This window comes from Pygoscelis adeliae, unplaced genomic scaffold (genome assembly GCF_000699105.1).
Source record: "Pygoscelis adeliae isolate BGI_AS28 unplaced genomic scaffold, ASM69910v1 Scaffold160, whole genome shotgun sequence".
Taxonomy (NCBI): domain Eukaryota; kingdom Metazoa; phylum Chordata; class Aves; order Sphenisciformes; family Spheniscidae; genus Pygoscelis; species Pygoscelis adeliae.
Window position 1 is genome coordinate 7,670,059 of NW_008824035.1, and position 19,594 is coordinate 7,689,652.

Here is a 19,594-nt window from a genome sequence, read left to right on the forward strand (position 1 = left end):
AAGCAGAAAAAAAATCTGAGATGTGCATTGCTGATTAACTCTTGCATGTGAAATAAAAGTCTATAGATTTGGAATATACAAATTATATCCTACCTATGTTATTCCTCAGCTGTTGATGGTTAGTAACTGTAAGTAATAGAATTGTTTTTACAGGCATGATTACTGCCAGTATTTGGAGTCAGAATTAATAAGATGTAAAGAAGAATCATCCTGAAAGATATCCCAAACTTGTGAGTAGTCAAGCACAAGCGAATGCATTTGCAGGAAAGCGATCAAGATCAATCAAGATTTTTTTTTTTTTTTAATGTTAAATTACTGAATGTACTATGAAGGACTAAACTTGCGCTTTTAAAAATTGCGATACTTTAAGTAGCTTATACAGTTTTCAAAACAAATATTTGCAAATCAATTTTCTATTGAGTTATTTAGAAATTATAGTACTGACTTTTTTTTCCCAGTATCCTTTTCTTCTTCATCTCATTATGGAAGTCCAAAGTGAACTTCTGAGCACAAAACTACGGGTGCTGCAGGTGAGGTTTAGTATTACAATGCTCAAAAATAATGCCTTCTGCAACATTTGGGTAGCTGGGTACATAAATGCTTCTTATTTTCTTTCTTTCCCTTAAGTAACATTTTTTTATTGCTTTCAAACAACAGAAAAATTTTTGACTGGTGCATCTAGGAACACAGATTCTTTCTAGCTACAGTCTGTTATTTCCCTCTAAAACAGACACTGTCTACCCAGTACTCAAAAGTAGCGCTGGCTCTATGTTTGGCTTCTAGAAAGCAACTATTTGCCTTTAAAATTCATCTTAAAAATGGCAAAGCAAGTTTCTGTATACTTTTTAGCTGACATAACAGCATAATCACAGTGGAAAGACTCTGAGGACCTCCTTTTACAAGTATGCTACACAAAGAGGTGTACAAGATATCAACAGACTTGGGTTTTTTTGCATAATGAGCAAAGGGATATGGGCAATCAGTAGAGAATGCTCTTTTAGCTATTTAGGTTTTGACATTTTGGCCTGCTAAAGAATTGGTGCATGGCTGTTTCCCATCTGAAATTAAAGGCTGTTAAAAGCAAAGAGGCTCAGTAAGGCAATGTAAAATTGACAACTAATCTAAATCTTACTCTTCTAATGGCATTCTCAGAGTCTGAGCAAGGTATAAATACTAAAATTTACTACATTTCATACATGTGCGTATGGGATCCAATCTCACCAAAAAAGTGTGACATTATTCCCAATTCATATTAACTTTGTGCAAAAATGAGAGAAAATACAGAATTCTTTGCTGTTGAAACACTGAGAAATCATAATTCACCAAACAGTTAATTATACAAAGGAAAGTAGATAAAGACCCAAAGGAGAGTCTTGCTACTGGTTACAACAAAGAAAATATACCTAATATCCTAATATAGAACTATCATAATGATCTTTCTGGATACCACAGTAGTTTAATTTTATGATGGCTTTTTACATGCTAAATAAAGAATCCACTTCAGACAATCTAGCAGTAACAGATAAAGAACAAGAAGTTTGCTGTGCATTTTGGTGAAGGAAAAGATTTCAGACATCAGATGCTAGCAGCTTGATTTCTTACTCATTTTACAGTAAATAACAGACACAAATCAATATACAAAGAAGAATCCCATCCAGAAAAGCCCACTGATATTTCTTTTTGGTCCAAGGATGAAATTTTAGTGAGTAAGCACTATAGGTTCACCCCGCCCTAAGAGCTGGAGATTTAGCAAGATCTGAGCATTAGGTGCAAGATAGAAGCACCACTCTTCATGTCTGTGGAGTTCCAAACATTGTTTAATTTTTAAAAGTCAAACTTCACATGTAATTAATTCTTAGTGAGGGATGAATGTTTGAGAATAATTAGTTTAGAAATAATTATAAAGGAACAAGAACAGTGCTTTTGCTAATTAGAGTGAAAGGTTACTAAGGCAGAAGTTGCCATCTTTGCATTTATGCCTGCATACCAAAATACACTCATCGGCATTTATTTCTCAGCTCACGGTCAGGTCTTGTTTGAGACTCAGCTGAAAATAAAATTTATTGTGATCTGAATTTGTTATACTATATTTCAACCACTAAAGAATACCAGTAACACTTATTTCAAGAACTAAATAGACCTAATTCCTAACCTCAGATTGGAACGATAATTTTCAATGTTGACTTGAAGATAGGTGACAAAGCAAGTTTAATATATTTATGTATAATTTTATTATTGATGATCCAATCTCAAAATATTTTATAAAATATTAAGCCAATACAAAGATAATTGAAGATCTCATCTGTATTTCTTCAACACAGTTAAAGAAGCTACCCTGAATTTTCCTTTGCCTGGAAAATACTGAGGATTAAACCTATATTAATTTTGTTAATGTTACTGTAATATTCCTTGTTCAGGTGAATTTAACAAAGGAAAAGAGAGAGCATTCAGTGCAGGACTACTAGAAAAGAAATCTGAGTTTGTAATCCTGACTCACACTGATTATCCTCGGTACACCTGACAAATCAACCCCTGGGCCACAAGCGCAATCATAAACAGTAATGCAACTTCAGAAAAAGATGTTGCATGCGTGGCTACACTGACTGGCATAAGGACCGAGTATGAAGAAGAATAGTTCTGGTTGAGTATTTATCACCATGTGTGCTGCTCTTTTATAGCACTCACATCATTTTGATGCTCAGGGTGTAAAAGGTAAGTTACCCACTCTGACTTTTTGAAGGTATCTCCTCACCTCTTCCCTTTTTGCATCCCTAATGTTCTGGGCCAGCAACATTATACATTAGCATAAGATATCCCTCTTTCATTAATGCAGACCATTAAAAGTAGCAGTCAATATGGAAATATATTTTAGTGTTTCATAGGAGACATCTGGATCATTGCTCCAGGAGTACAAATAAGTAGCTTTACCATACTTCAATGAATTATTCATAGGTCAAGACAGAATATATTACACACTGCTGATTATATATTCCAACTTTATGGTTTCCTTATTTATAAAATATGTAACTCTCTTTGTCCACATTACCAATACACCTTCAGCCAAATGCTGGCTACAGTCATTTTTATTTATAAAAAGAATAAAAACTTCCCTTCACCTTCAGAATTAACTCTGAGCAAATGTCACCAATCTTCCCTTTTTTCATGCTGTCATGGATCAGTGGAAAGAAAAATGGTATTAAGATAACCTGCCTGAAACAGATTCAGCAGCTCTGATGACATTTTAATTCATAAGTTAGAAAACTTTCTATGTTGTTACAGCTGTGCCACTGACAGAGCTGCTGTGACTAGTTTCACTGTTCTCCATTGTAGTCTCTCCCTCCCTTTTCTGAGATTTCTCAAAGATCACAAGGAAGGGGAAAAAAATTAACGATATGATGGGTTTATACCACAAAACTTGACAAAGGAGAAGCGTATAAGTACATTGCTATCACTTTTTAAACCTGCAAGATACCATATAACAATCCTTTTATAAAGAGGCTTTTCACTTTAGTGGAAGAAAGACATAGCTTACACCAAAGCTAATGAATGAAGTTGTTTTCCATTCCATAGTTTAAAGAGCAAAAAATGTATTTGCTTTTGTAAGTAGACTCCTTACAATATATAATACAAAAAAAAAATAAATTGCTGTAAATAAGCCATTTCTCTGAGCTTACTGAGATTTGCAACATTCTTGTGAGTGCCATTCACTGTTCTAATGGAGCTCATGGGGATCTCCTCCCAAGGAATAATTAAACCTTTATTAACACAGTCGAGATTCTTCTGTTAAAAACAAAAAGAAAAAAAAAAAAAAAAGACTTTTCTCCATGAAACTACTTCTGAGTGATACCAGAATCATAATAAAAGTAACCAGGGATGGTAAAGTAGAAAATTATACTACTTTTTATACTAAATATACCTTCGCAATTTTGAGCACATTAAGAAAAAACCTTAGTTGCCACTGTGTTCCTGCCTACCTCAACTTTTATCAATACATGCTCTAAAGAGCAAATTCAAGTTTTATACAATTTTGATGACTGTTACTTAATGACAGACAGGAAGAAAACCCAAGATAGTATTTTCAGCCCCAATAGCTGCCAAGGTAAGTGGTTATGACATAGTAAACTTTGTTAGCTTTCTCCCAGGTCCGTGTATAACACAGAGTGACTGCAGAGGCCATTACAGTGTTTCTTACACACTTCTGTCAATATTAATCTTTTTCCCCCAGCTGGGACAAACTCCCTAACTGTCATTTTAGCATATGAATACAAATATCCTTTCCTTTCAGGTGGATTTAATCTGAAAACTCTCCTCAACTTTCATTAGGCAGCTCCAGTATTAGTAATGACATCTAAAAGAGTTAAGTCCTCAGATTACGACTGCAGCCAACGGCATGTTAAACAGCTAGTGTTCATCTCTGCACCAGACAATATTCAAAATCCTATAAAACAAGGAGACCACACAAACCTTCCCTATACTAACAGAGCTTTGCTAGTGAAAGCAAGTTTTGCAAAACTCACAGAGAATTGGCATATTCAGCCCTCTTGGTTATTGTGCAAGTGCAAATGAACCTCCCCTCCCTTCCAGGGTATTTCTAAAAATTCAGGTTTTTTGAGAGAAAATCTAACAAGCAAGACTGCATTGTGTTGGGCTCCACTCTGCCTGGTTCGAGGGTGAGAAAATCCCATGTTACCTCCAGGGAAAACAGAGGACATGGCCTAGATGCAAGCTCCTCAACCAGGCACCCATGAGGGCAGAACCAGCGCTGGCTCCTAGTGTGCCTTAAGGTTTGTTTCCATAAAGCTCTGACAGTGTTCAGTAAGGAATTAAGGGCAGTATCTTTCAAAACTGTGTCATGTATACGTACTGCAATACTCGACGTATGCCTAGCATGTGTTATTCAAATAAAACCCACAAATACCGTACAAGCTCATTCAGAGTCAGAAGTTCAAAATGAGGAAAAAAAAAGGGGGGACCATTATTTGTAAGATTAAAAGAGTATTATAGTGGGAGTTCACTTTTAAAGCCAAATAAAAAAAGTTTATTTCATGCAATTTACATCTGTCTAAAATTAGAATGGGTGTCTAGATGACTTTTTAATCACAGTGATACTGTACGAAAATCAACTTATATTCAAATTGTATCTCCCAGTGAGATAACAATTTCTATATGCCAAAAAATCTACCATCTTGTTAATACAGATCTGAAATAGGAATGAAGCTATTTAAGTCTTTATAAGACATTACATTTGATGAAAATAGCTATTATTATCCTATCATATCCGCAGTACCAGAACAGGGAACAAATTAAGGTACACTTCTAAAATATTAATTGAAAGTACAGTTCACTATTGTGAAACTAAAGCATAAGGGTTGTGTATTTTATATAGAAATAAGTGTTTTGAGAAAACACAGGAAAAAGCACAGGATATGTCCTTGTAGTGAAAGTTAGAACTTCTTAAATTGTTTAAAAGGTTTTGAATGTCAAATGGTTTGCACTAATTTTCATCACATACCAAAGCTATTGCAATTAAATCTACTGAGTTGGTAAGTATTTTTCATGCCTTTCAAAAGGAAATACTGCCTGGATGAATGGAGTGAGGTGGGCTGAAAACTGGCCAAATCCCCAGGCTTGAAGGGCTTTGATCAATGGCTTATGCCCCGCTGGCAGCCAGCAATGAGGACAGCCCTGCAGGGGTCAATTTTGTGGCCCATGTCAACCAACATCTCACCAGTGACCTGGACAAGGACATAAACTACATGCTAACAAGTTCGCAGATGACATTAAATTAGGAGGATGAGACGGCACGCCAAATTGCAGAGCTTCAATCAGAAGGATGTTGCTTGGCTTGAGGACTGGGCCAGAAGACACTTCATGAGGTTCAATAGAAGTGCAAAGGTCTGCACTTGGGGTGGAAAATTCCCACGCGCTGGGAAGGGACGGCCGAGCAGCAGCCCTGCCAAAAAGCAGCAGGCACTTACAATGGGTGCCAGGCTGCAAAGGAACCAAGTGTGTTCTCATTGCAACATGGGAAACCCCATTCTGCGCTACACTGGCAGGGGATGTGGAAAGCCCACTATCCCCCGTGACTCAGCGCTGCGGAAATTTCACAGGTTGTCTAAAAATTGTAATTTGGATATAAGCCCCCAAACCTATCCTCTGTTAACCCACTCTCTTTAGAAACAGCACAAAATACATCATAATGTCCCCCAAGGTTACAGGAAAAATTTAATAAAAGATTTTGCACAGAATCCAGAGAATTCTGCACTATAAGAAATTGCTTTACGGTACATCTGCTAGCACCTTTCAATTTTTGATAAAGACTGCAAATATTTTGTGATGCATTGTTTTGTGTTTCCTCTACTTACTAGTTAACTAATTTAACATTCAGTAGGCTTAAAAAGTGCCATCAATAGAAAGATTTAGCATATCACAGATTTTAATTCTAAAAATGTTAATGTTATTTTTCTTTCAATGAGCGTCAAATAAACAATTGTAAAAAAATAATTAAATCAGTGATAGTATCTTTAGTGTTCACCAAGTTTCAGTTTGCATTGCAAATAATGGCATTCACAAAGCACTAGCAGAACACTGTAAAACTAAAGACCTTATTTCTGTATTTAAATTAAACATCGACTTTCAAAAAAATTTGAGGACGTGCAGTTTCTGTCCCTCAAATGTACTTGCAGTCATACACACATAATGCTTTCTAACATCACGGTGAACTGCACACAAAGACTGGAGTATGAGGTGGGCAAATGTTTAATAATGTTGTTTTTAAGGAAAGTTACACAGAATAATTAATTGCTATTTTGCACACAATGTGCCAATTTGATTCATAGTGTAATGTCATTAAAGCAAGTAGGATGAAGTTAACCAAATATGATTAAAAAACCCAAACCTTGATATATTTTCATTTTCTTATAATAACAATTGCAAAACTAAAAAAAAATCAGGCTAGGTTCAACTAGGAAAGAAAAAATATCATTCTTTGAATAATTCAAAATTTTCTTTGGAAGAAATCCTGTTAATCTGGACACAGTTTTTTTATACTAAGTATTCATAAGCAATTCATGAGCATTCACAATTCTTAAAAAGTCTAATTCTTAATATTTTCTGTAGGTTTTCATAGTTCTTCCTGATAACAGAACTGTGTAAGAAACTGGAATTCATTAGTAGCTAGTTGGTTTGCCAGTTGCTTTGCCATACAAACAAAGGGAGAACTAAATGCCTATTAAATAATCAAAGTAATCTCAGTTCTGTAAGGACCTGACTCTGCAAAAGGAAGAAGCAGGCGGAGAGCTGGTATGTGTGGTAATCTACTGAGAACTGTTCAAGCAGCTCTGCTGGCAGGATCACATACCTATATAATCTTTTTTTTTAGGTCCCAGTACTGGAATCAATCTTAAATAGAAAAATTCAAGTGCACTATGTACGCTGTGTATGTGTAGAAAGAAATACAGGGTATATGCATGAAATCTAACCTATCATCAGTGCCTGGATGTATAATACATGCATAAATGGAAGACTAGATCATACCTTATAGAATGCAGTTTTTACGTAATAAAATTACTTTTTTTCCTTTTATTAAAATCTGCCCTCCTACTGTTTAATGTTTCAGAGATTTTCAAATAGAAAGTGCCAAACCTTCTCCCACATATATTAACCGAGGCTTAGCAACACATAAGGGACTCGGTTCTTAATCAAAAAATATAGAATCACTTTATGAAAAACTGTAAAATATGATTTTGCACAAAAGCTATTTTGGCAACACAAGTAGTAGTTGTTAGCTACAATGCATGGGAGCCTCTGCCATACTCTCAAATATAAATTTAGATAAGAGAAGTGGATGGGGAAAAAACAGAGCCAGTAAAGTAAACAGTAAGTGTGGCAGAAAATAGTTGCATTTACAGTACTATCCAGCTTTTGGAGAGAAGCCGCAGACCTTCCCATGAAATCTTTCTGTGCTTTTAATGCTGTTGCAAAGCTTCAGGGAATTCTAATTGTATAAACAGTTATGGGGAAATGAGACTCACTGTGAGACTATGTCCAGCCAGTGGTAAAAGTGATGATTGCATCTCAGCATCAGTCATTTAGAATATGAACTTTCTGACTAGCAATTCATATGCATTTACCAAAATTGTCTCAAATTCAACCAGTTAGCAGTTTCTTTTCAGTCTGATTATACAGTCAGCTTCCCAAAGCTAAAGCATGTACAGTAGATCTCATTCCTCTGAAATACAGTTAGATGTTTGGTTGTCTTTTGATTTTAAATAATGCAGATTCTCCAATATTTATATCATGACAAAATTCTAGTGCTTTAAAAATCTGCCCTTCACACAAGCCTAAGCATACATATTTTAAAATTACTTACTGTACATCTTCATATTTTGTTTAAGGCATGAACAATGGCATATGAATGGGAACAGCTTCCGGAAAAGCATATCTTTTTGACAAAGGTCAGTCCAATCACATCACACCAAAGGACTAACCTGAAGCCAGAAATGACAGTGTTGTGACCCAAGAGTTTTTAACAAAAATAGTTGAAATAAAATGGATTTTTTTCCTCTTTTTCTTCCTTTTTTTCTTTTTAATTTAAATTACATTACTGTTAATGTCTGTTTAAAGCACCGGTTGCAGTTTTGCGTTTACCACCTCTTCCAAGTGACTTTGGATAACTCATCTGCTTCTTTTGTTCTGAATTTTCAGTGTATGAAACTTTAAAAGGTTTCTGTTTTTTTTTTTTTTTCTTTTTTTTTTTAAATGGCTGCTGCAAAATTAAAAAGATCCAGAAGTGGTCAGGGGCCTGATCTAATGCACTTTCAAAAGTCCGTTATAAAGATGAATATAAATGCGAATGATAGGTTTTTCCGTAGACCCACAAACCACGCTTAGCTATAAGAAACATATTGTGCATAGTTATTTTTTTTCTTCAGAGTGATATGTTTACTAGATCTACATTCTCAGTTTACCAGAGTACAGGAATTTCTACTTTACTAAAGCCAGGATCCTTTCGCAGTTCCCAGTAGGTGTCATTGGTAACCCAGGCTTCTCTTTGATTAGCATCGGTAATTTTTCTGTAAAAAGGAAAAAAAAAAAAAAAAACAAAAGAGAGAGAGAGGAAAAAGAAGTTCTGACCATAGATCTCTGCTCTTATGCAATATGAAATTAAATTCCATACCTCTCTGATCTAACCCAGTACTAAATCTGATTTAATATTTCTAAAGGACACAAGAACAGTCAGGGATTTAAAAATAAAAATCAACCTCTACCTGTGTCAGAAGTGGAAGGTTTAGAAAACAGCCAACATCACAAATCTGTTGTGCAAACTGTGTGAGCAGGTCTTAGAGCCACATAAAGCCTCTTTGCCCATTACAGATTCTGATTACGTGCAGGGGATCAACCAAGAGATACAGCTTGCAGAATGCAAGCCTTTTACAATTTATATTGTTTGTCTCCTCTGTATTTTGCTCATCTTTCACTACAAAACTGCATCAAGCACATTCAATCTTTTCACTTTTGATTCCCCATGCTAAACATCAGGCTATTTGATATGACTATCCCTTGTTTCAGAAGAATGCTTAATTAAAAGGAAAAACAAACAAAAAACCCCCTCCACTCAAAAATAAATAAATTGTAATTTAAGTGTGTATATATACATTTTTATATATATATGTATGATGTTGTTGTTCAGGTCTCTATTTATTACTTTGTTTATGCAATGACTTAAAACAATAACATAGTTAAATCTTAGATCCTAATATTATACTTCTATTCTACTTCAAAGTTCAAAAAACATTGGCCAAGGGGTGCAGCAGGCTTGTATAGCTGTTGCCCATTGTGAGAAAATGATCTTTCAATTATGAAGCTTTAAACTATGTAAAAATTGCTTCAGGCAGAAATCAGGTATCTGATTATTTTTCTTAAAATTGCCATTTTCCAGGCCTTTACGATTAACAGACTATGTTGGTGGTAATTCTTGTAGTACTTTGTCCAGTCACACGATAGAAAACAGAGACTTACTACTGAAATGAATAGACTCACTTAAAAAATTTGGGTACATATTCAATGCTGTTTTCTTCCATGTAACGCCTCCGACCTCTCTGGAGCTCCTCTATTCTTTGTTTCTCGGATGCTGCTGCTTCTACATTTCCTTCCTCCAGAAGCCTGTATGAATAACACCAGGTCCTATAGCAATCATACAGTGCCTAGAACAAGGGATTTTCTAGCAGCCATCATCATAAAAGACAAGCAGAAGCCAAGCCTGTTGTCTGTGTTGTACCCACTTTCACATCTAGTCATAATCTCATAAAATAACCGAGATGTGACTCCCCAGTTACATGTACCTGACCTATAGCCTAAGGCATACGCTTTCTTTAGCAACTTCAGCATATCACAAACATTGAAGTACTATGAACTGAGAATTAGGAGGGAATTAATGCTGCTTCCATTCACAGCAGGAGGGCATGACATTTCAGAGCCTGTCTTTCCAGTTTGTTATGAGGAATCCCACCTCTGCCCAAAGATTGCACTATAGCTCTACTATACCAACAAGATGCTTTCTACTTTCCCTCAACTGGGTAAAGCAGAAATTTGGCTGCAATACTGAATACCTTCTCTGCCAGCAGAATCCTCCAAAGCTTAGTTCAGACTGTAGTGAAGACATATACAAAATTCAATACTCAGCCAAACCCAGCCTTAAAACCACCAAATATTAAGTGTAAAAATAAGCATTCTTGCCTTTGATCTGGCCTGAATCGTGCATCTGTTGTAGGAAGAAGATCTTTCAGTAAAGGATCTAATTCATTGAGTTCAATAGCAAACCTCGTGAAGCCATAATAACGTTCATAATTGGTTGGCATGGAGCCTGTATGAATATGTATGAGAAAGAAAAAAGCTTTTTAAACTATTACTCTAAATATGCAGGGATTCATTTATTTATTAAATTATAACAGCAAAAATATTAATATATTTTACTCTTACATACAATTAAAACACATCAAAAGTTATTCTCTAGGTGGAACAACATTCACTAAATATTAATTTCAACTGCTTATCCTGCAGAGGTCGTAATTACATGTTAATAGATTCAAAACTTTTATGATCTTCCTTCCTTTTTAAATAAAAATTACTGTTTTCAAGATTTTCAAATTAAACATAGTTTCCTGTTCTCTGGAAAGTGAGCTTATCAAATATCCGTATAAAAGCTAACCTTAACTGATCTTCAGAGTTAATTTTGGAGCATAACGCTCACTCACAGACTGATTTGGTACTGTCCAAACACCTTCAGCACTAATGGCAGTCAGAGTAGATGTTGCAGAGAGTAGGGCGCAAAGTAGGGTTCAAAATACTATCAATACAGAGTAGGGTTCAAAATACTAACAATAATGACAATTCCTGGATAACCACTCTGCATGTATGACAGATACTATAGTTGCAAAGGATGACTAATTCAATCTCACCATCTCTGAAGGTGATTGGAAGACCAATCCTTCAGGCTAATAAAGCATTAAGACAACAAACTCAATGAACTGGCACCTTCTATTTGTTGAATCCAAATAAGCTACCCTGCTCTCTGTGAGAAGGCAGGCAGGCAGGCCCAGACATCTAAATTTTTTCTTAATTTTATTCTTATGTTGACCCCAAGACCCCAGAATATTTGACCAGGAGTCAGACTGAGATGTAGAAGACTATGCCCTGTAGGAACATTTCTATTTACCATGACTATAAACTCATGTAAGTTCTTGTTTACTTGTCTAGCCAGAAATTTAATCTCTCCAGTAGTATTTTGTGTATTTAAAATGATGGCTAAAACAGCTTTACATAGTTTAGAGTTACACTACAGTGCCTGCCAGAGTTTATTACAAGCTTCTTACCTGGCCTCCATACGCATTTGGCCGACGGTGCAACCCCACAATAAAGGCCTTCATGCCACTTTCCAAAAAGGCGATGAACCACCTTCCCTTCTTGATCTATCACAACACCCTGGACCTCATTTACATTTGAATTCCAGTAGTTCACCTGCAAGTTTAACAAAGACTTACTAGTTCACACTGTTTTTCGCATTACCCATTGTACCAATACAGATACTGCATGAATCTTAATATGCGGCACCAACTGTCCAAATTTTGTATTGGAACAGCTCACCTGGAACCAAGAATATCAGAATTCGAAATTCAGATGATCTGAATATTAATTGATTTAGTATATGAGAAACCCTGAATAATTTGATATGTGGTTTTGGTATAAAGGTATTTAAATTATCTGCACATCTGGGAATTATATTGTTGTTCATTAACCCAAATCCCACACAATTCAGCAAAAATGACACTTTGAAAGTTGAAGATCAAAGCCAGCTAACTCTCTTCTTTCTACATGGAGAAATACTGAATATACCTGTACATGTAAGGGAATCCTTTGATGGGTGCTGCACACTACTGTTTGCAGCAGGGAAGACATTCAGCCAGTATTACTTGTTATATGTTGCTTTCTGTTTCTCTTCTCTGTTTTGCTTTTCTTAGACACATTTATTTCTTACACCTTCACCTACTGAGCCAGTTGCCCACTCTCAGAACATCCATCAAAACATGAATTTCAGATTTACGGTAACACACCATTGCTAACACTGCGATGGTATTGATGTATTTTGTTGCAATATGAAGACAAACTTATTTTTAGGGAAAATAATTGCTAGTAACATAGCTATACAGTGATCTGTCTTTATATATGGTCCTTGCCTGGATATTAAAATACTATGAACCAAAGCTGCATTATTTTATCTAAAGAGATAAAATATTGACTGCCAAATTCTAGTAAAGGCAGAAGTAAAACGGCACAGAAGTCTACGGTGACTTTGCATTTTCATTGTGGTAATAGAAAAGAAATTTTGACATTTCGTTTTTAACCTAAAACCAACAACAGTATAGCACACAGCTATACAGCAATGCAACACACTGATATCAAATGTGCAATGGAATAGAGTCATACTACTTGACATAGCACTCTCACTTGACAATTTACATATTTACAAATGTTGATAAGACAAAATGTGGAATGTGGATTTCAGGAATACTGAAGAAACAGCTTGATGTATGCTTAAACTATGCAGTTTTATGAATCTATGATATGTATTAGAAAACATATGTTACCTTGACAAATGTGAGTTTACAAATACAAACACTGCTTTTTGTGTTTCTGATAGTTATCTCTCCATAGTGTTCTATCCACCTCCTTCCACTAAGAATATTATGTATGCAAGTGGTGACTTTGTTCCAGACATAGTAGTCTCCATACCTAATAACAGAATAACAAGTAGTTGGTAACATATATTAATCATGATCATTACGGACAAAAAAGTAAAAAACGTAGCTCCATTATCATAAATACAAGACCATATGCCTCAAAAGCTTTTGAAACAATAGCTTACTTCAATAAAGCACTGGTTCTGGGTACATTACTAATCCTCAATAGAGGAGCTCACCTAAGCTCTAGTGCAGAGAACTGAAGAATGGTGCTATGAACCACAAATCAAGACATTATGAACCACCGAAGCCCTGCATGGCATATTCACTGTCATATTCACTCAGAGCATTAAGTGCTTTGGCCACAGTTCCTTTAGGGGCAGGACAGTAACCCAAATATCAATAGAACACTGAATTGAGGCTATAAGCAGACAATATAATTAAATTACAAATAGAACAAAATAAATATGGAAAGGAGATAACAGAAAGGAAGTAGGAAGCAGGAGCTCACTGGCACATCATCCCTTTCCCTCTGTAGCAACTACTCAGAGTCAGAGCATCTCTATTGTCAAACAAGGGACTAAAATGAGGGAATTATATTGTGCAAAGCACATTCTCCTTCGAAGCTGAGGGGCAAGCATGAAGACAGAAGACAAAGATGCTCCTGAGTGCATTTACTTCAATTTCATGACATGGATAAAAAGGTGAAGTGGAGTGATGCCATACTGTTAGAGACAGAAAGAAAGGCTGGCTGCAATGTACAGGAGCAGGAATAGTACTGCAAAACCAGCAGATATGTTTAAAGTATCCTCTCCTTGCATATTCTCAGGATTTACAACTTGCAACTAGTCTTACCTGTGGTGAAACTTCTTCTCACTACTCTGTCAACATCTAAAGAACATGTTTTGACTTACCTACATTTTGAAAAATGACCTTACACTGTTACTAGCGGTTGTTCTGAGGGAACGCTTAGCAGTATTGAGAGCCTTAGTAAGGACAGCGCTAGCTGCTGACAGTCTGTTGCAGCCTTGTTCTGAACAGTTGATCACTACTGTACATATAAAACTTGGTTTCCCACTCCTAAAGCATTTCTATCCCACTCTGTCTATCGCTTTCTAGAGAGTTTGTATATTTTCCTCCAAAAACCCAAATGGATCCTCAGGCTCAAAAATGCTTCGGTATCCCCACCTGTACACTAAGGAGAGATTTTGAGCTAGGCACTAACTCTCACCAGTACAATTCATGTGATGTCTGCATACACTTCCCCCAATCCATTCACAAGCCAGCACAGATTAGATATTGCAGCAAAGACTGAAAACAAAAGGAAATAGGACAGTAGCTTACTTTGGAAGAGTCACATTCAAGGTTCCAACCGGCAGAATTTCCATTGATTTCCCCCAGAATTTGTTTTTCCACCTGATATCTGAATATAATAGTGAAAGATATACAAGACTGAAAAGACCAAAGTCTCTCCCTTGCAGTGATCTGCATGGCACACAAGATGATCTATGCTAGACCATCCGGTTTAGAACAGGACAGTATGAGGTTGCCATGAAAATACAAAAGAAAAAAAAATGCTAGAAAATTACATTAGGTCAGAAAAACTAACGATAAGTTTGATTTTCTTCTAGGAGTCATGCCTGTGCTACATTATTGTCAGATATCTCATGAAAACATTCAATACAAGTTAAACGCATATGCCAGTAAACAGAAGGAAAGAAAGAGCTGCTTGTTCAACTGTGTAAAAAGAACTGCTTGTGTTTGTAAGAAATAATAATTTTCTTGGTAAAAACCTTTTAAGCAGAAAAGTATAAACAGACTGCAAGTGACAAGGGAAGTTGTAACACGTCTGCTCACTCTTACGAATGAGAATTCATAGTGAAATAATTCAGAGCATCAGTTTGTAATATGTTACCACAAAAATAATAAGTATAGAAATTTTTATTAAATTCCAAATGCAAAGCTCAGCTTGTACGGACCAAGTTTTTACTTGCTAATAAAAAAGAAGTTTATGCTTTTGAATTAAAGAAGTATACCTTGCCAAAACACAAAGTTCTTCGATTCACAGTGACAGGCCGAAATGGGAGGATGGTGGCTAACCTGGAAAACAGTTTGGCTGAGTTAAAAATAATTCATTTTCATTTCTAAGACAATGCAATTGTTACTGCAACATGAAAATACTAAATAGCCCACAGTATTTATTAGTCTATGTTGCTATGAAAACAGATGCAACTTAAGGTTGTACTTAAAACACTATGTATTTAAAACACTTCCTTGTGATTACTATAAAAATATATACCTTCTAGCATTTAACAAAGTTTGCTCATACTAACAACCTTTCCTACTACGAAAGCAAACCATTCTAACTAGAAAGAAAAAACAAAATTATTTTATAAAACAAAGAAACAAAATCTAAATCTAAACAGGAGTGTCTATCTAGAAACAAGCTTTACCTGCTCTGAGAAAAATCGAAATCCTTTGTCTTCTCTAATACATTCATAAGTTTCACCAAGCACTGGGTTAAATGGCTTGCTTCCTGCTCTAAAGTATGTCGAGGCATAGCCTGACGCTGCAAAAGCAGCTATGAGAACCTGTGAAAACACAGACAAAGAACGTAAGTGAGAATAGGCAGAGATTCTTGTGTATATGCCATCACTACATGGTATCACACAACTCACTCCACTCAGAGTGAAATCTGCATTAATGAAGCATGCCTGAGAGTGAAGCCATACATCCAAGACAGAACCAGTACAAACTGTATTTCTTTTGTAGATATAATTTGTTTTTCTTTCACGGCCTGTCAGTCTTTTTCAACAGTCCCCTAAAATAACAATCTGCGCAAGATACTGTTTTCCTACCTTTGACCAGGCTTATCACTAATGATCTAAAACACAGACCCAACTCTAGTCTATGGTCTCTCTGAATAAATATTATACGATAACTTCTAATGACAAGATCACATACCATTTTCCTATGGGAACTATTTTATTTAGTGCCAAACATAAATGGCTCTCACTTAGGATGTCCTTAATGCAGAGTTATCTCAGGATCTTCCACGCATGTGCAGCCTTATCAGCCCCCTTGTCTACATGTACAACCAAAATTTAGTAATCTCTAAACCAGGCTTAGCTGGGAGTAATAAGCCAATTTAGATTACATCTCCCTTTAGCAGAGTTAAAAAAAAAAAAATCACAACAGGCACTCAGAAGTCCAAACAAAATTTCAGAAAAGCAATATGGGGATAAAAATCACTCAGCTATGGATAATCTGCTAACAGCAGCGCAAACCTTAACCAGGTCCTCCTCTCCTCATGCTAGCGAGGATGTAACACTCGTGTGAGCTTTTACTTGCTTTGTTTTCTTCCCACTGTGTAATGGGTGCTCCATTCTCTATTCATTTCATATTATTCCTAAACGCAGCATCAACAGAATTAACGCTCTTTTCACGGGCTTTTCTTCAACAGTAAAAACCTTCATTCTTCCAAAACCTTTTTCATTAATTTAACTATAAGAACCTACAGAGAAATGAAGGGGTTTACTATCCTTATGATATATAAAGCAATGAGAAGAAAAAAGTTTCCACTGCTTTTGGATGCTTACTTAAGATAGCAAAGTCCTGATTTTTCAGAGAACGGTGAAGAAGCAGGTAACATTCACAGCTCTGCTACCGCTGATGCTTTGGGTATTCAGCACTTCTATCAAGTAGTCCCACATGCCTCAGCTTGAGTGTGCAATTTGCATTTTTAAGGTGCTTGTTAAAAGTTTGGCTTGTATCCCCAGTATTGCACTAGATATCTGTAGCAGAGAAGGGGATTGAATACACATTTCCAAGGAAGCTTTCAGTTGCACCGTGGCTTTTCCTTCCTGAACTCTCCTGACTCCTTCAATACTCACCTTTCAGGCTTTTCAACAAAGGAGGCAGAGTCCTACAGGCAAACAGCCTGCTTTACTCAGTACAACCCTGCCCAGTCCTTACAGGATCTCCCTTTTGTGAGGGACATAAGGAGTCTTGTAGGAAAAAAACATGTGATGATAAGTAATTCAACCCCCTATCATAAGACAGGTCCAACTTCTTCAGTGACAAGCTAAAAATACCAATGTTTAGGACCCCTCACCCTCCTGCAGGCCACGTGAACGTGGCAGTTCATGGACCCGAGCATGTGGCTATAAGACAGCCACAGGCAACCTCTCTTCTCCCAATTATCCACAGTGCTGCCAACCCATACCAGGGAACAGTAGATACGTTCAGCAACAACACCGCTAACTTTCCCCTAACAGCCTTTCCCTGTTTCTTCTGAGAAAAAAGAGACATGACAGATCAAAACACCATGAGAGCTGAACATAGGCTGTTGACTGTCAGTCAAAAAACCAAGACATACTTACAGGGGAGCTGAAGTCAGGCTGCCCAGGCAAACTTTACTTTGGTGTTTTGGAACTTCTCTATTACAAATTGCCTAGGATGACATCTTATTGACATCTACATTGATCATAAGCCAGCCACAGACCTGATTAGCTCTAGAAGGCTGCTGGACTTGATCACTGAAAGCCAGGAAATGATGCTGCAGGGTTAGAAACTGCCAATGCCTACATATACAGTCCTAGAGAGTGAGATCAGTCTTCACATCAATAAGTCACAATTGCAGGACTTGGTTTGAAGTCAAGAAAAGTCCCTCAGCCTTTTTCAAATCAAATGCACCACCTGTAATTGTTCACAGCATTCATCTGACCCATCAGGGAGGTCTGTTGTCTGTGAACAGGAAGAGCAAGAGAGGACTCTGCACAGATCTCCACTCAACAGCTCCCTTTTAATACAGACATAAGAAGTGCTACACTAAATTTATTACCATGCGTTCATAAGGATCATCTGTTTCAGCAGCCTTGTCCAAGAGTTCACTGTATTCCAGCTCTTCACAAAGATGTTGCAAGGTATTCAGAGGTTCATTTAGCTCAACTGGCATTGATACTTTGGAAAGATCTTTGCCAATGTTATTTCTCAAAATGTTCCACAGATTGATGTTACTGCTGTCAGGGCTGGGAGCTGGGAGACAAGTTCTCCGTCCATTCCTGAATGCGCCTCCTGTCAGCTCACCATTAAGAACTGGGAAGGGAAAAAACTATTATCATAAGAAAGCACCAGATTAAGAAAAACAGACTTATCCATTGAACCAAATCAAGCCAGAACAAGCAAGCCCAACTTCACTGATTTCAGCTGAGTTGGTCTTGTAGACACGTAGTAAATCTGGTACATGAACATAACCAACGTAATTTCCCAAAGTTTAAAACATAGCAGTATACTTTGCCGAGAAATGTTGTCTGCAACACTGGTGTTGTCCTCAGATATATTGTCACTCACATCACTGATATAAGATTCATCATCAGAAGCCTAAAAAATAAATAAAATATCAATTAAGTCAAATACATATAAAATATACTGACAAATTAGACAAAAATAATTAACTGAAACACAAATATTCAAAGAAATCATCTCTACCCAATTAGAGCTTTTAACTAATTCAACTGGATGTTTCAATCAGCCCATACTGCCAATGCACTAAAAGTGTCAAAACAAATGCTACGCTCTCCTTATATTTCTGAATTCCTTATCATGAAGCCCAATACAGACATTAAATGTGCAAAAGGGTTACTTCAAATGAGATCAGAGATGAACAAAAAATTGACAACGTAACACGGTGGGGATGGGAGTTGAGAAGAGATAGTCAGATTTGTGCTCTTTATAAAGAACCAAACAATAAAACGCAGCTTGTGTTTCAGGAAAAAAAAAATATATAAACATTGATCTATCATTTTGCAAAACAAGAACTACATCAGTGTTAAGACTATTTTTAAGAATTCTTTTTAACAAAAAAATTTTCAGAAATATTACTTTCAAAATATTTTACAGTATTTACTGATGACAGAGTATTTATTATAAGGCCTATACCATTAGGTCATGCAGAGAGGAAATGAGAAAGGCAAAAGCCCAGCTAGAACGCAATCTGGCCGCTGTCGTTAAAGACAACAAAAAAAGTTTTTACAAATATATTAATGACAAGAAGAGAGCCAAGGAGAATCTCCATCCTTTATTGGATGTGGGGGGGAACATTGTCACCGAGGATGAGGAAAAGGCTGAGGTACTCAATGCCTTCTTTGCCCCAGTCTTTAACAGGCAGACCAGTTATCCTCAGGGTACTTGGCCCCCTGAGCTGGAAGACAGGGATGGCGAGCAGGATGAACCCCCCATAATCCAAGAGGAAGCAGTTAACGACCTGCTACGCCACCTGGATGCTCACAAGTCTATGGGGCCGGATGGGATCCACCCGAGGGTGCTGAGAGAGCTGGCGGAGGAGCTAGCCAAGC

The 19,594-nt window shown here is 36.6% G+C and overlaps 1 protein-coding gene across 1 annotated transcript in view; it reads right to left on the bottom strand.

Moving 5' to 3' along the window:
- Positions 1-8,759: 8,759 nt before the first annotated feature.
- The window catches only part of OSBPL6 (oxysterol binding protein-like 6), a 51,325-nt gene continuing 40,490 nt past the window's right edge, over positions 8,760-19,594 (bottom strand). The window contains exons 13-22 of the mRNA XM_009332387.1: positions 18,533-18,620; positions 18,082-18,335; positions 15,692-15,829; positions 15,275-15,338; positions 14,583-14,661; positions 13,146-13,290; positions 11,874-12,018; positions 10,738-10,864; positions 10,042-10,164; positions 8,760-9,074 (exon numbers count right to left, since the gene is read on the bottom strand). Coding sequence (XP_009330662.1) covers positions 8,966-9,074; positions 10,042-10,164; positions 10,738-10,864; positions 11,874-12,018; positions 13,146-13,290; positions 14,583-14,661; positions 15,275-15,338; positions 15,692-15,829; positions 18,082-18,335; positions 18,533-18,620 — 1,272 coding nt within the window. The 3' untranslated portion in view covers positions 8,760-8,965. The remainder of the gene's footprint in view (positions 9,075-10,041; positions 10,165-10,737; positions 10,865-11,873; positions 12,019-13,145; positions 13,291-14,582; positions 14,662-15,274; positions 15,339-15,691; positions 15,830-18,081; positions 18,336-18,532; positions 18,621-19,594) is intronic.